The sequence below is a fragment of the Sus scrofa genome, chromosome 15 (genome assembly GCF_054392235.1).
Source record: "Sus scrofa isolate SSC_HxYL_T2T_F1_AM1 chromosome 15, Sscrofa_HxYL_maternal_Yorkshire_Landrace_v2.0, whole genome shotgun sequence".
Taxonomy (NCBI): domain Eukaryota; kingdom Metazoa; phylum Chordata; class Mammalia; order Artiodactyla; family Suidae; genus Sus; species Sus scrofa.
In genome coordinates, this window is record NC_139397.1 from 102,709,366 (window position 1) to 102,724,442 (window position 15,077).

General features: G+C 37.0%; 2 protein-coding genes across 2 annotated transcripts in view; one reads left to right on the forward strand and one right to left on the reverse strand.

Annotated features, from left to right (window-relative positions):
• DNAJC10 (DnaJ heat shock protein family (Hsp40) member C10) overlaps positions 1–15,077 on the forward strand; it is a 184,309-nt gene that overhangs the window by 156,189 nt on the left and 13,043 nt on the right. The gene's annotated exons all lie outside the window — the stretch shown is intronic.
• FRZB (frizzled related protein) overlaps positions 1–15,077 on the reverse strand; it is a 43,501-nt gene that overhangs the window by 22,118 nt on the left and 6,306 nt on the right. The window contains exon 2 of the mRNA NM_001243330.1: positions 12,915–12,962. Within this exon, the coding sequence (NP_001230259.1) occupies positions 12,915–12,962 (48 nt within the window). The remainder of the gene's footprint in view (positions 1–12,914; positions 12,963–15,077) is intronic.

Consider the following 15,077-nt stretch of genomic DNA (forward strand, 5'->3'; position numbering starts at 1 on the left):
AAACAAAAAACAAAAACAAAAACCAGAACCTAGCTTCCTAATCTCAATGATGAAAGCAAAATTTTAAAAAGAACAGCAATGCATCTCTTGCAGAATGAGTAATCAATTTGATCTATACCACTAAGTGGATCTATACTGCTCAGGCGGAGTCCAGAAAACACCATGGTTAAAAGGATGGACTTTTACTGTCAGATACAGCTGGGTTTAAATATAGGATTCCTCTTTTACTATTTATGTAACTGTTAATATCTTAAAAGTGGTATCTTGTGGCATTACTGAGAGAATTAAATGAGATGATGGATATAAAATACTTTTCACAGCACCTAGCACGCCATGGCCCATAAATGTCAGATTTACTTTTGCACAATCCCAATCCCTCATTTGTAATGACCATTTGATGAGTAAGAGAAGCAATAATTTCCCAAGGCTCCTTGCCATCTATAGAACTGTGGTGCCTACCAAAAGTAAGCAAAATAATCAAATTTTTTCAACAGTGCCTGACTGTACTATTGTGATTCAGGTACTAAGTTAATTTCTGTCCTGATGAAGGGATTCCATTTGAATTATCATGTACACATCCAGATTTGAAGGATTAAGCTTAGCAAGCCAAAATGATCATATATGTGGCTGTTCTAATAATCACTATAGAACTAAAGAATATGGCAAAGTGATTAAGGGCACATGAGATTAAATCCCAGTTCTATCCCTTCTGAGCTATGTGCCTTGGGCAAGTTACAAAACCTAGTTCTAAACTAATGTGGCTCCCTCACAGAGTTATTGTAAGAATTTAAAGAGTAATTCACATAAAGAATTTAGCACAAAGCATGTTACTTAACCATTCATTGGATGTTAGCTATAAGCAGTAGCAGGAATATATAAATCCAAAAAAATCAGAAGGCATTTTATGCAAACTTGAGCTGTTTATGAAACAGAAAACTTTCTAAAAAAAAAAAAATCTCTAAGTTTGAGGATAAAAATTTGCTAATTTTTTTCTAAAGACAGAAATTTGATTTATATATACTATATTTAGTTTGGCGAGAACTATATAAAAAAGAATAGAATTTAGAAATCACACTGGCATTATGTTCATATAAAAGTATACTATTCCACAATAAAAAAGAATGAAATGATACACAGAACTAAATGGGTAAATCTCAAAAGTGTTATGCAAAAATAAAAGCAGCCAGTCAAAAAAGAGTATGTACTATGTGATTCCATGACCACGAAGCCCAAGAACAAACAGCATTAATCTTATTAATCTATGGTAGTTAACAGTCAGACTTGTGCTTGCTTCATGGAGGCGTGGGTGATTACTTCAGCCTAAGGGAATTCTCAGGGGTCATGGAAGTGCTCTTTATCTTGACCTGGGTGATAGCTACATGAGTACCGACATTTGTCAAAATTCAATGTGCATACACTTAGGAACTGTATGTGCCACAATTTTACTATAAGTACCATTAACATAAAAATTCATACTTATATTAATTCCTTTCATTTTTCCATAAATTAAAGTGTGTCATGACTTAGCAGCTATACATTACGTGTTCAAAATAATAGTTATTTCCTAAACATATACACAGGGCAAAGAATATCATATTAGGTTTTATTTTGGATTAGAGCAAAATGTGGAAAATGCAATGAAGTTGATTAGTGACCTTAGGTAATATAATAAGGCTTTAAAAAGCAAAAATAACATTTGCTCAATTTAGCTGAAAAAGCAAACCTCAAATATAATAAAGGCCTCAATTCATTGTAATTTGCACTTTGTAAAAGGGGATTGCTTAAGATAAAGGGAACCTTGGGTTAAGGATCCGGCGTTGCCGTGAGCTGTGTAGGTTGCAGACTCAGCTCAGATCCTCTGTTGCTGTGGCTCTGGTGAAGGCCGGTGGCTACAGCTCTGATTAAACTCCTAGTCTGGGAACCTCCATATGCTGCAGGAAGCAGCCCTAGAAAAAGGCAAAAAGACAAAAACAAACAAACAAACAAACAAAAAAAACCGGAGGGAACTAATATTATATTACTCAGAAAAGGAAATTTAGTTTACTCCTTTAGGATTTATGTCTTTGGACAATTTTAAATAAACTGCCTTTTGGAAGATTTCTGGATCCAATACTCATTCAGGATACATAAAATATAGAGAACCAATGCAAAATGCCCGTTTTCTCTTCTGAGATCGGAAGTGTTTTGTGATATACAGATACTTGAAAGATGTCAGTTAACAGAAGAGCAAAGTGGGCTTTACAGTCTTTCAGAACATCATGTATCCACTCAGAGCCAAGCACATAGAAAAGAGGTGAAAGAAAAGTGCCTTCAACTCTTCACTCCTTTACTCCCTGTCTTTGGCATACAGTATGCCTGGTGCAAGAGATTGTCCTTAAATTTGTGATGAAGAGTGGGATGGCTGGACCAATAGATTGACATGATGTTTCAGCAGACAGGGGATCTAGGGAAACAATGGTGCCACACAGTAAAACAAAAGTTGCAAAGAGTAAATTTTTAATGAAAAGATAATGATTAAATGCCATATTTGAAGCACAAATAGGTTGCTTGAGTAGAAGTGTTTATTGGAGGAGAAATGTGGAACTCTACCTGGGAGAGTGACAAGAACTGTCATTCACAAGAGTGATCATTAAGCCCACATAACTGAATGACCTCCAACAGGAAGAACTCATTATGAGGTGCAGAGGCCAAGCACAGAGCCCTGGGGGATGCGGACAGCCGGAGAACAGGAAGAGAAGAACTAGGACAATTTGGGTAATAGTTCAGAGAGAAGAATGCTTTGGAATATGTATTAATCAAAAGTGTCCAATACAGCAAAGCAGTGAAAAAACAAAACAAACAAAAAAAAAACCCCACCATATATTTGTAAGCTACTGTATAAATATTAAAAAAAAGGGGAGAAGTTGCCACAAGATAATTCAGCTCCTATAATCACTAAACATTTGCCCCAAAAGGAAAAAATTGGACTCCTTTCTCAAATTAGTAGGAAGCCAAAGGTGAGGAAATAAATTTGGAGAAGGAAAGAGAGAGAATTGGTCTATACTACTAAAGCTAGGCATTGGTCATCCCATAAAAGGGTGAGGGTGGCTGGGGCAGGCCTGGCATTTGCAGGCAATCAAGAATCTCCAGTTACTCAGCTGCTCAGAGGAGTTTCTCTGAAGCACCTTTGAATAAGGGCCTTGAAGATGTTAGTGAAAACTGTGAAGAATACCCAGCCCACAGAAGGAGCTACTATTCATGTTTCCAAAATTTGAAAATACATCACAAATATACACCAGAACTCAGACGTCAATATGATCTGATTTTATATTTAAAAAGAAACAGATCCAGAGCAACAGGTTAAGTAATTTGGTTATGCTCATAAAGTTAACTAGCGTCAACTCTATCACCTCTTCGGGGAAATTTGTGTTTCTCAAATACAAAAGCTCATAAATTGGTCACCACCACCAAATAGAAAACTGAGGGATTCTTTTTCAGAATTGCTTTGATAAACAATTTATCTTTTCATTCCACCATGTGAATACCTGCCTTAATTTTCTGTGTTGGTTTTGACAGACCAAGTGACTCAGCAGAATAGAACCAAAATTGTTTGTCTCCACATTCCATGTTATGGAAACTAGAGAGGATGTACTCCTTATTATGATAGTGGGTTTATAAAACCAAAACACATTCACAAATTGGAAGCTGCTCAGACGGAGTGATTATCTCCAAAAAAAGAAGACTGTTCAGCTTTGAGGCTAAGGACAAATTAACTGGGAGTGAAAGAATTTCTTTTCCAAATTCCAGACAGAAACAGCTTGACACTTTTGAAAGAGGGGTTATGAGGGTTACAATGTTTCTGTGTCTTCCTCATTTCCTGTTTTATCATAATCAACCTCAGCTGTTACACTACTCCAAAGGATAAAGTTCTGACTGTGGATAAATTGTATTTTCTTTTTGGAACATGGGACTATGTCCGTGTATCTTTTCACAAGAATGAGCTTGGTTTTGCCTGCCTATTAGTTTGTTCTCACCACTCTCATTATATCAGGGGACAGGAAAACACATTTATAAAAGAGGAACAGAAAACACTGAATCCAGGAACACTATTCATTCTAGGCAGTTCTCACACATTGAACTATTTTTGTATATCGTTTATAGTGTCATTAATATTTTCTTCTATACAATGAAGTGCTATATTATTCTAAGCATAATTTCTTGACAAACTGAGAGCATGTGAATGCATTTGGCCTGAAATTTTGGTCACCAGTTGTACTATTTGAATTTTTGGTTTGTTTTGACCAAATATAATAGTAGGAGTGATTCTCAAAACAGCACCACTACTAGATAATAGTGATTTCCAGGTGATGTTATGACACTATAGGAACATTCCCAATCACATTAAGAAGGCAACAAAATAATTCTAAATAAATCACTTTAATTTATTTGGAGTATTTTTGGCCATGGCTGCAGCATACAGAAGTTCCAGGGCCAGTGATCAAACCCACGCCATAGCAGTGACAACACCAGATCTTTAAACTATTGAGCCACTGGGGAACTCCAACTTGTGTTTTTTCAAAGATAAATGTTTGTTGGGGCATACCTATCCTCATTTCAAATACTTGTCACTCTGGTTAAGATTCAGTGAAAATCATCAGTGAGGAGTTCCCGTCGTGGCGCAGTGGTTAACGAATCCGACTAGGAACCATGAGGTTGCGGGTTCGGTCCCTGCCCTTGCTCAGTGGGTTTACGATGCGGCGTTGCCGTGAGCTGTGGTGTAGGTTGCAGACGCGGCTCGGATCCTGCGTTGCTGTGGCTCTGGCGTAGGCCGGTGGCTACAGCTCCGATTCAACCCCTAGCCTGGGAACCTCCATATGCCGCGGGAGCGGCCCAAGAAATAGCAACAACAACAAAAAGACAAAAGACAAAAGACAAAAGACAAAAAAAAAAAAAAAAAAAAAAAAAAAAAAGAAAATCATCAGTGAAAACCGTTTCAATCTTATTTTCAACTTAACAAAGGTTTCACTTCCACGTATAAGACACCTTACAGATCCCTACATACAGACCCAAATCAGTGCAAAGTACTATTTCTGAGAAAGTAAAAAAGAAGGATACAGTAACTAATTGTAGTTATAATGTTCTTACAGAAACAAATGCAGCATTAGTCGTAGTTTAAAAAAAATACAACAAATGAAATGTCCAGGAACATTAAAATGAAAAATGAGGAGTTCCCGTCGTGGCGCGGTGGTTAACGAATCCGACTAGAAACCATGAGGTTGCGGGTTCGGTCCCTGCCCTTGCTCAGTGGGTTAACGATCCGGCATTGCCGTGAGCTGTGGTGTAGGTTGCAGACGCGGCTGGGATCCTGCGTTGCTGTGGCTCTGGCGTAGGCCGGTGGCTACAGCTCCGATTCAACCCCTAGCCTGGGAACCTCCATATGCCACGGGAGCGGCCCAAGAAATAGCAACAACAACAACAACAACAACAACAAAGACAAAAAGACAAAAAAAAAAATGAAAAATGAAGTGTGGTATATTCATATGATAGAATACCACATAGCAATGAAAATTTAAAAGTACTGCTATATACAGCATGATGAACAACAAAGGAAGCCACACGCACACCACACACACAGTAGGATTCCATCCATAAAAATTAAAAATCAGGCAAAATTAATCTATGCTGTTAGAATTTATGCTAGTAGTTACCTTTGGGAAGAAGAGTGGAAGAAGTGGTTTGGAAAGGTACGTGGAGGCTTCTGGAGTGCTGGTAATGGAATATATCTTTATCTGTGCAGTAGTTTACTTTGTGAAAGTGCACTGGGCTGCATGCTTATGACTTGTGCCTTTTATGCACATATGCCCTACTTCTTTTAAAAGTATATTTTATGGAAAGAAGGAGTAAGTAGATTCCATTATGTCTCTCTCACTGAATGCAGCTCTAAAACCTGAACAGAATTCATGAAGCAGCTACATACGGACTCTGAAAAGTAAATAGCAGCAGGAAGAAGAGCAGTACCACCAAGTTGGTGGTAGTAGCTTCACCATTTTTTCAACCTTTGCTATCCTCTCTGGTTTCAACACAGCCTGTAACCTGGAAGTATGCATCATGCAGAAAGAGGGCAGTCCAGTTCTGACTCAGGAAGCAGGAAAAGGTCTCCTAACACTTCATTCTCTTCTATCCCATATCTGAAACAATTATAGGACAGTGGTGGCAGCAACAGCTGCACCATGGGAGACCCTCAGAAGCCTAAAGTGTTAATGGATGAAATCTTCCTTTCTGATAGGACAACATGTGGTGTCAAGAGATTGGGTCAAACCCTCACTGCTTTGTCCTCCGCAGCTTGACCCCTGGTGCAGAAGTAGTAACAGGAAGTACATCACAGAGCAGGATAAATAAAGCCCCAACTTTTTAGCCAAAGAACCAAAAAGGAGACATCCAAGGAAACGAAAAGTATTGAGGCAAACACAGAGAGGAAGGAGCTTGGGAAATAATTTCATAAAATTATTTATGAACCACTGGGTTCACCACTGGGCATGTCTTAACCTGATAATAAACAGTATATTTTAGTCTAAAAACTAAATTATGGGATAGATCATTGCCCTGACCTCAAACCAGCTACTGAGTAGTACACATAGGGGAGAGATATGAAAGGCACTGCAAATGCCTTTGGAAATGAAACTGTATTGAAAATCACAACCTACAGAAAACTAATTAGGATGTGCAGCCTAAATCCAGCTAGGTTGACTACTGCTATAACAAAAATATCAACATTCCCCATAGGACTTTAAATAGCCAGAGTCTTAGAAAGTAATACACAAAATGTCTAGAGCGTAGTAAAAAATTAGTTTATATAGGAAAAACTAGTAAAATCTCAATTTTTATCAGAACAATAAGATGACACAAATGTTGAAATTATCCAACAATGTCTTTTATAAAATTCTGCAAAAAGTAATGATGACCACCCTTGAAAAGGATGGAAAGATAGAAAGTCAATTCAAGAGTAAATTTTCATTTTTAAAATTGCAATAACTGAAACAGAAAATTCACTGATTGGTATCAATAGAAGAATGGAGATGACTAAGGAAGGCGTCAGTAAACTCAAAAGACAGATCAATAGGAATTATCCAATCCAGAAAATAGAGGGACATGGGGGGGAGGGTGTTGAAGAACAGAGCCTCAAAAGACCTAAGATTCATATCATCATGAACTCAGAAATAGAAGAGAATGTGGCATAAAAATAGTACTTGAAGAAATAATTTCAAAATTTGAGAAAGGTATAAACTTATAGATTCAAGAAGCTCAGTTAACCCTAAACAGGATAAATGCAATGCAATCAATGTCCAGACATACAATAATCAAATTGCTGAAAACTAAAGACAAAAAAATTTTTCAAAGCAAGCAGAGAAATCTGATGCATTACTACTGGAGGACTATTTGAATGAAAACCAATTTCCCATGAGAAACAATGAGGACAAAGCAATTGAAATAATTTTTTTTTTTTTTAACTACTGAAAGAACTGCCAACCTAGAATTCTATAGCCAGTCAAATTTCCTTCAGGAATGAACAAGAAATGAAGATATTTTTAGATGAAGGAAAACTGATAGAATCTGTTGCCACCAGTACTGCTCTAAAAGAAATAGAAAGGAAGTTCTTCAGACACAAGGGAAACAATACTAGAAGAAAGCCTAAAACATCAGAAAAGAAAGAATAAAAGAAATCATAAACATCTGTCTGAGGACAGTAGGCTATTTTCTCCTCTTGAGTTGTTTAAAACATATATAATGTTTGAAAGAAACAAAGTTTGAAAGAGAAAATATAACACTGTCCCATGGAAAGATAGATATGTATATATCTCACAGACACACACTTGAGTGTGTCTCTGTGTGTGTACACACATGAACATGAGCAAGAGAGAGATACATTCAAATAACCCAAGACAAAGCTATGAAATAGGAAACAGGAATGAAAAAGAGAGGGAACAATCATAAAACAAATAATAAAACAGTGGCTCTAAATACAAATATACCAATAATTACAATAGATGTAAATGATCTAAATACACTAATTAAAAAGATGAAGGTTGACAGAATGGATAAAAAACCAACACCCCACCCCCAACTACATGATGCCTAGAAGAAATTTATTTCAAGTATAATGATAGGGAATTTCTGTCACGGTACAGTGGAAACAAATCCAACTAGGAACCATGAGGTTGTGGGTTTGATCTCTGGCCTCTCTCAGTGGGGTAAGGATTCTGTGACGCCGTGATCTGTGGTGTAGGTTGCAGATGCTGCTCAGATCCATTGTTGCTCTTGATGTGGTGTAGGCTGGCAGCTGTAGCTCCAATTGGACCTCTAGCATGGGAACCTTCATATGCTTCGGGTGCAGCCCTAAAAACCAAAATAAAAATAAAAATAAAATAAAATAAAATGGTATTAGTATGTTTAAAAGGACAGGAAAAAAGTACACTTTACAAATGCTAATCAAAAGAAAAATGATGTATCCATACATAAAAGAAAGTAGAGTTTTGGAGTTCCCGTCGTGGCGCAGTGGTTAACGAATCCGACTAGGAACCATGAGGTTGCGGGTTTGGTTCCTGCCCTTGCTCAGTGGGTTAACAATCCGGCGTTGCCGTGAGCTGTGGTGTAGGTTGCAGACGCGGCTCGGATCCTGTGTTGCTGTGGCTCTGGTGTAGGCTGGTGGCTACGGCTCTGATTAGACCCCTAGCCTGGGAACCTCCATATGCCACGGGAGCGGCCCAAGAAATAGCAAAAAGACAAAAAAAAAAAAAAAAAAAAAAAGAAAGAAAGTAGAGTTTTAACATAAAACAAAATGGACTTTTAAAACAGAGAAAATTACCAGAGATAAAGAGGAACGTGACGTCATGAAAAACAGTCAATTTGCCAAGTGCACACACCAAATAATAGTACTTTTGAATCCATGGAACAAAACTGACAGGAAAAGAGAAATAGAAAATTCTGCAATATTTGGAGACTTGAACATTTATCTCACAGTGATCAACAGATGTAGTAGGTAGAAAATCACCAGGAATCTATAAAAGAACTAATCAAATGTATCAGTCCTTGAATCTAATTGATGTTGAAAGAATATCCCACCCAACAATGCCAGAATATATATTTCCTAAATGCACATTCATCAGGATATCCTGGGTCATACAACTAATCTTAACAAATTTAAAAGAATTAAAATCATACAAGAGAACAGAAAAGCTTCTAAACAGCAAACAGCAGCAAATTTAATAGCACAATCCTAAATAATGCTCATCACAGAGGTAGTCTCAAGGGAAATTATAAAATATTTTGAACTGAAGAAAAATCAAAATAAAACTTATCAAAATTTGTAGTATGCAACTAAAGTCAATCTTAAATGGAGTTATAGCATTAAATTACTATATTAAAAAAGAAGGAAAATTTCAAACAATAATTTAAGCTTCTACTTTAACTAAAAAATAAAATAATAAGAGCCATAAAATAAATACAAAGCAAGTAGAAAGAAGGAAAGACTAAAGATAGAAGTCATAAGAGTAAAAACAGAAAAATGGAGAAAAATCAATTAAATGAAAAGATGGTTCTTTAAATATTGAATACATTAAGAATTTTCAAAATTCAGTAGTATGAAAATAGTTCAATTTCAAATGAGCAAAAGAGAGTTCCCACTGTGGCACGGTAGGTTAAGAATCCAGTTACAGTCACTGCAGGGATGTGAATTTGATCTCCTGCCCTGCACAGTGGGTTAAAGGATCTGGCATTTGGGATGAAGATGGCAGAGTAGGAGTGGAGCTCACCTTCTCTCATTAAAACAACAAAATTACAACCAACTGCCGAACAACCTTCAACAAAATAGACTGGACTACCAAAAAAGATATCCTACTCCAAAAGTCAAAGATAAGGCCACACTGAGATGGTAGGAGGGGCAATTATGCAATATACACAACCCCATACTATAAAACTCTTAGAGGAAAACATAGACCAAACACACTCTGACATAAGCCACAATATCTTCTCAGATATACCTCCTACAGTAATGACAATAAAAACAAAAACATGAGACCTAATTAAACTTAAAATGTTTTGCACGGCAAAGGGAACCCTAAACAAAATGAAAAGACAATTCAGAGAATGGGAGAAAATATTTGCAAATGAAGTGACTGACAAGGGATTCATCTCCAAAATATATAAATACCTCCTGTAGCTCAATATTAAAGAACAAACAACCCCACCAAAAAATGGGCAGAAGATCTAAACGGACAATTCTCCAAAGAAGACATAGAGATGGCCAAAAAACACATGAAATGATGCTCAACATCACTAATTATTAGAGAAATGCCAATCAGAACTACTATGAGGTATACCACCTTACACCAGTTAGAATGGCCATCATCAAAAAGTCTACAAATATTAAATTCTGGAGAGGGTGTAAAGGAAAGGGAACCCTTTTACACTGTCGGTGTGAATGTAAATTGGAGCAACCACTGTGGGAAACAGTATGGAGGTTCCTCAAAAAACGGAAAGTAGAACTACCATGCAACCCGGCAATCCCACTTCTGGACATCTATCCAGAGAAAACCGTAACTTGAAAAAATACATGTACCCCAATGTTCACTGCAGCACTATATACAATAGCCAAGACATGGAAGCAACCTAAATGTCCATTGACAGAGAGTGAATAAAGAAGATGTGGTACATATACACAATGGAGTATTACTCAGCCATAAAAAGGAATGAAATATAATGACATTTGCAGCAACATGGATGGACCTAGAAATGATTATGCTAAGTGAAGTTAGTCAGTGAGACACAAATATCATATGCTATCACTATTAAGTGGAATCTAATAAAAGACACAATGAACTTATTTGCAGAACAGAAACTAACTCACAGACTTTGAAAAACTATGGTTACCAAAGGAGAAAGGTTGTGGGGGAGGAATGAGCTGGGGATTCGGGATGGAAATGTGGTAAAATTAGGTTGTGATGATGGTTGTACAACTATAAATATATTAAATTAATTTAATTTAAAAAAAAAAAAGAAAAAGGATCTGTCTGTGCCACAGCTACCACGTAGGTTGAAGCTACAGCTTGTATTCAATTCGTGGCTTAGGAACTTCCATATGTTGTGAGTGAGGCCATAAAAAAATTTTTTTTAAAGAAATAAAATATGAGTGGAATTCCCATCATGGCTGAATGGTTAACAAATCCGACTAGGAACCATGAGGTTGTGGGTTCGATCCCTGGCCTCCCTCAGTGGGTTAAGGATCTGGCATTGCGGTGACCTGTGTATACACCATGTAGGTAGGTCACAGACGCGGCTTGGATCCTGCATTGCTGTGGCTGGCAGCTACAGCTCCCATTAGACCCCTAGCCTGGGAATCTCCATATGCCACGGGAACAGCCCTAGAAAAGGCACACAAAGACAAATTAAATAAATAAATAAATAAATAAATAAATAAATATGAGCAAAAGACTTGAACAGGCACTTCACCATAAAGAATACATATGGATGGCAAACAAGTCCTTGAAAAGAAGAAAAATACAAATTAAAATCTTGACAAGATATCTCTAGACACCTATTAAAAATGGCTAGTTTTGTTTTGTTTTAGGGCCACAGGTGGGGCATATGGAAGTTCCCAGGCTAGGGGCTGAATTGGAGCTGCAGCTGCCAGCCTACACTCCACCACAGCCACAGCAACGCGGGATCTTTAACCCACTGAGCAAGGCCAGGGATAGAACCTGCATCCTCATGCTTACTAGTTGGGTTCATTACCACTGAGCCACAACAGGAACTCCCAAAAATGACTGTTTTTTTTCAATACTGATAATACCAAGTGCCAGAAAGGATGCAAAGTAACTGGGACTTTTAAGTATTGCTAGTGTAAAACTGAACAGCCATTTTAGAAATAGTTTGGCAGGTTTTTATAAACTTAAACAGACCACTTACCATTTAACCCAGTGATCTTATTCCTAGATATTTACCCTAGAGAAATGAAGATTTATGTTTACACAAAAACCCCTACACAAATGTTTGTAGTAGCTCTATCTATGATTGCCAGAAACTGGAAACAACCCAAACATCCTTTAAGACATAAATGGATAAACAAATGGTAATATATCCAAGTAATAAAATATTCAGTAGCAAAAAGGAATGGACTATTGATACATGCAAAAACTTAAATGAATCTCAAAGGCATTCCACTGAGTGAAAGAAGCCAATATTCAAAAGTCACATACTCTATCATTCCACATATATGACAATCTCAGAAAGACAAAACTATAACAACAATGAACAGATTGCCAGTGGTTAAGGGAGAGAGAGCTTGTAATTATAAAGAAATAGCATGAGGGAGGGTTTTTTTCCTTGAGGTGGGGGAGATGTTTTGGAACTGTTCTATATCCTGATTGTGGTATAAATGCAAATACATACACGCATTAAAACTCATCGAAGTGTATACCAAAAGAAAAGATCAAATTTTACCATGTTAATTTTTATAATAAAAGTAATACAAAGAAATATTCTTATGTTGACTTTTAAAATGTAGGGCATTGGGAGTTCCCGTCGTGGTGCAGTGGTTAACGAATCCGACTAGGAACCATGAGGTTGCGGGTTCAGTCCCTGCCCTTGCTCAGTGGGTTAACGATCCGGCGTTGCCGTGAGCTGTGGTGTAGGTTGCAGACGCGGCTCGGATCCCGCGTTGCTGTGGCTCTGGCGTAGGCTGGCGGCTACAGCTCCGATTAGACCCCTAGCCTGGGAACCTCCCATATGCCGCAGGAGCGGCCCAAGAAACGGCAGAAAGACAAAAAAAAAAAAGAAAAAGAAAATGTAGGGCATAAACTCAGTAAGATTTGAGTGTCTAGGTAACATCAAAGATGAATTTGACTACAAAATATAAACTAGGAAAATAGTGATATACTCACCACTGCTTGCCCCTCTACAGTTTCCATTACTAGAATCCATAGGAAAATCTGAAAGGAGGTGACAGAATAAAGAAATCACAACATATTCATTATTATTTCAAGAATTCCCATATTTAAATTTAATTCAGTCACAAGTTGATTTGGGTAGAAAACCCAGGTGTCTCAAGGAAATTCATTCTTATTAGTGTCATGAGGTTGGCACTCTCTCATTTTTATGTCAGATAAGTACAAGATGTATTCTTTCATGTCATTGAACGTTGATATACTCTTTTGAATCCCCATCAACTGTACATACTATTTCAGGGTTTAATAACTGAAGTTTTTGTTTCATAAAATGTGTGAATTATGAGTGTCTTCTAACAATAAAGCCTATGCATTTATTAGGTACTCTCCCACCACTTGTTTCTTGATGACTAAAATACTAAATACATCTCTTCCATAAATACATTGAAGTAAATACACTTTACTGACATACATTTTAATTCTTAGTGCTTAAGGAAACATGCAGAAAGCATTCTTATGTTCTTGGTTAACTGCAGACTAAACAGTTCTGTAGCAGAAAGGAAGCCTACCATCCAAGGACTACTCAAGCCAGTGCAATTAATAAACATAGTAATAATTGGAAATTGCCATTGACTCTTTTTGTGACCCCATAATCCCAGGAAATAGTAAAATGATAAATGGTAATGAAAATGGTAATTATATAAAGTTCTTCTGTCTTCTAGTTAAGAAAGCAGTCTCTGATGAATAACACTGAGTACCCCACCAAAGTACCATGCTGAGAGATGCTATACCTAATCTTATATTCTTATTGATACTTCAATTCACTACTCTTTTATGAGCATTTTACATTTATATTAACATTTTATATTTCAGTGGGTTATGAATCCAACTAGCATCCATGAGGAAGCAGGTTCAATCCCTGGCCCTTCTCAGTGGGTTAAGAATCTGGCATTGCTGTAGCTGTGGGGTAGGCCAGCAGCTATAGCTCCCTTTCGACCTTTAGCCTGGAAACTCCCATATGCCTTGGGTGTGGCCCTAAAAAGACAAAAAAAAAAAAAATTTAAAAAAATTAAAAGACACTGTATCCTAGGAGTTCCCATTGTGGCTCAGTGGTAATGAGCCCAACTACTATCCATGAGGATTTGGGCTAGATTGCTGCCCTTGCTTGGTAGGTTAAGTATACGGCATTGCCGTGAGCTCTAGGGTAGGTCACAGGCATGGCTCAGATCCTGTGTTGCTGTGACTGTGGCATAGGCCAGCAGCTGCAGCTCCAATTGGACCCCTAGCCTGAGAACTTCCATATGCCGTACCTGTGGCCGTAAAGAGAATAATAATAATAAAACTTTATCCTAGGAAAGATAGCAGTCACCAAATTTAAAAAAAATAGATAAGCAGGCAAGGAATACTTGATTCTAAAACATTTGGTTCCACTCGGGTCAGATACTATGAATTTAATGACTTTTATTCTATTCAAAGACTACTCATCATAAGTATATCCAAGTATTAAAGTACTGTGCCAATGGTTTTTATATTCCTGAATAAGTCTAATAATCACATGCTGACATGAGATGATTTATACAAATATGATCTGTGTAAATTAAAAAATTGTATTATCCACATTTAATTGTTTAATGTTAAAAGGTTGAAATAAAAATGAAAAATAAAATTCTTCCCTTCCTTGGAACAAGAAAAACCCCTTTGAAGCAGCTGAACATGGGAGATTGGTTTTCTTTTTCTATTCTTATTCATAGGAAAATGTTTCTAAGTTTTTTTAAAGTACTTAGATATCATCTGTTAGAACTATAAGCGATCATAAATAATCCCCAAAAAAATGTTTTCAAAAAGTTAAATTTAGGAATGCTAACAAAATTATTCCAAATTAAGAGAGTAGGTATTATTAATAAGTTTTATGCCCCAAGGATTTCAAGGTAGGGATCAGATCATAAATAAAGGTTTCCAGAAGAAGATTTTTAAGAAGCTCAGGAAGGAAGGGAGGGTCTCCTTTTTTCAAATTTTTTTTTATTTTTAATTTTTTTAATGTCTTTTTAGGGCTGTACCCACAGTATACGGAGGTTCCAAGGCTATGGGTCCAATCGGAGCTGTAGCTGCCAGCTTATATGCCACAACTATAGCAACACAGGATCTGAGTCATGGCTCAGT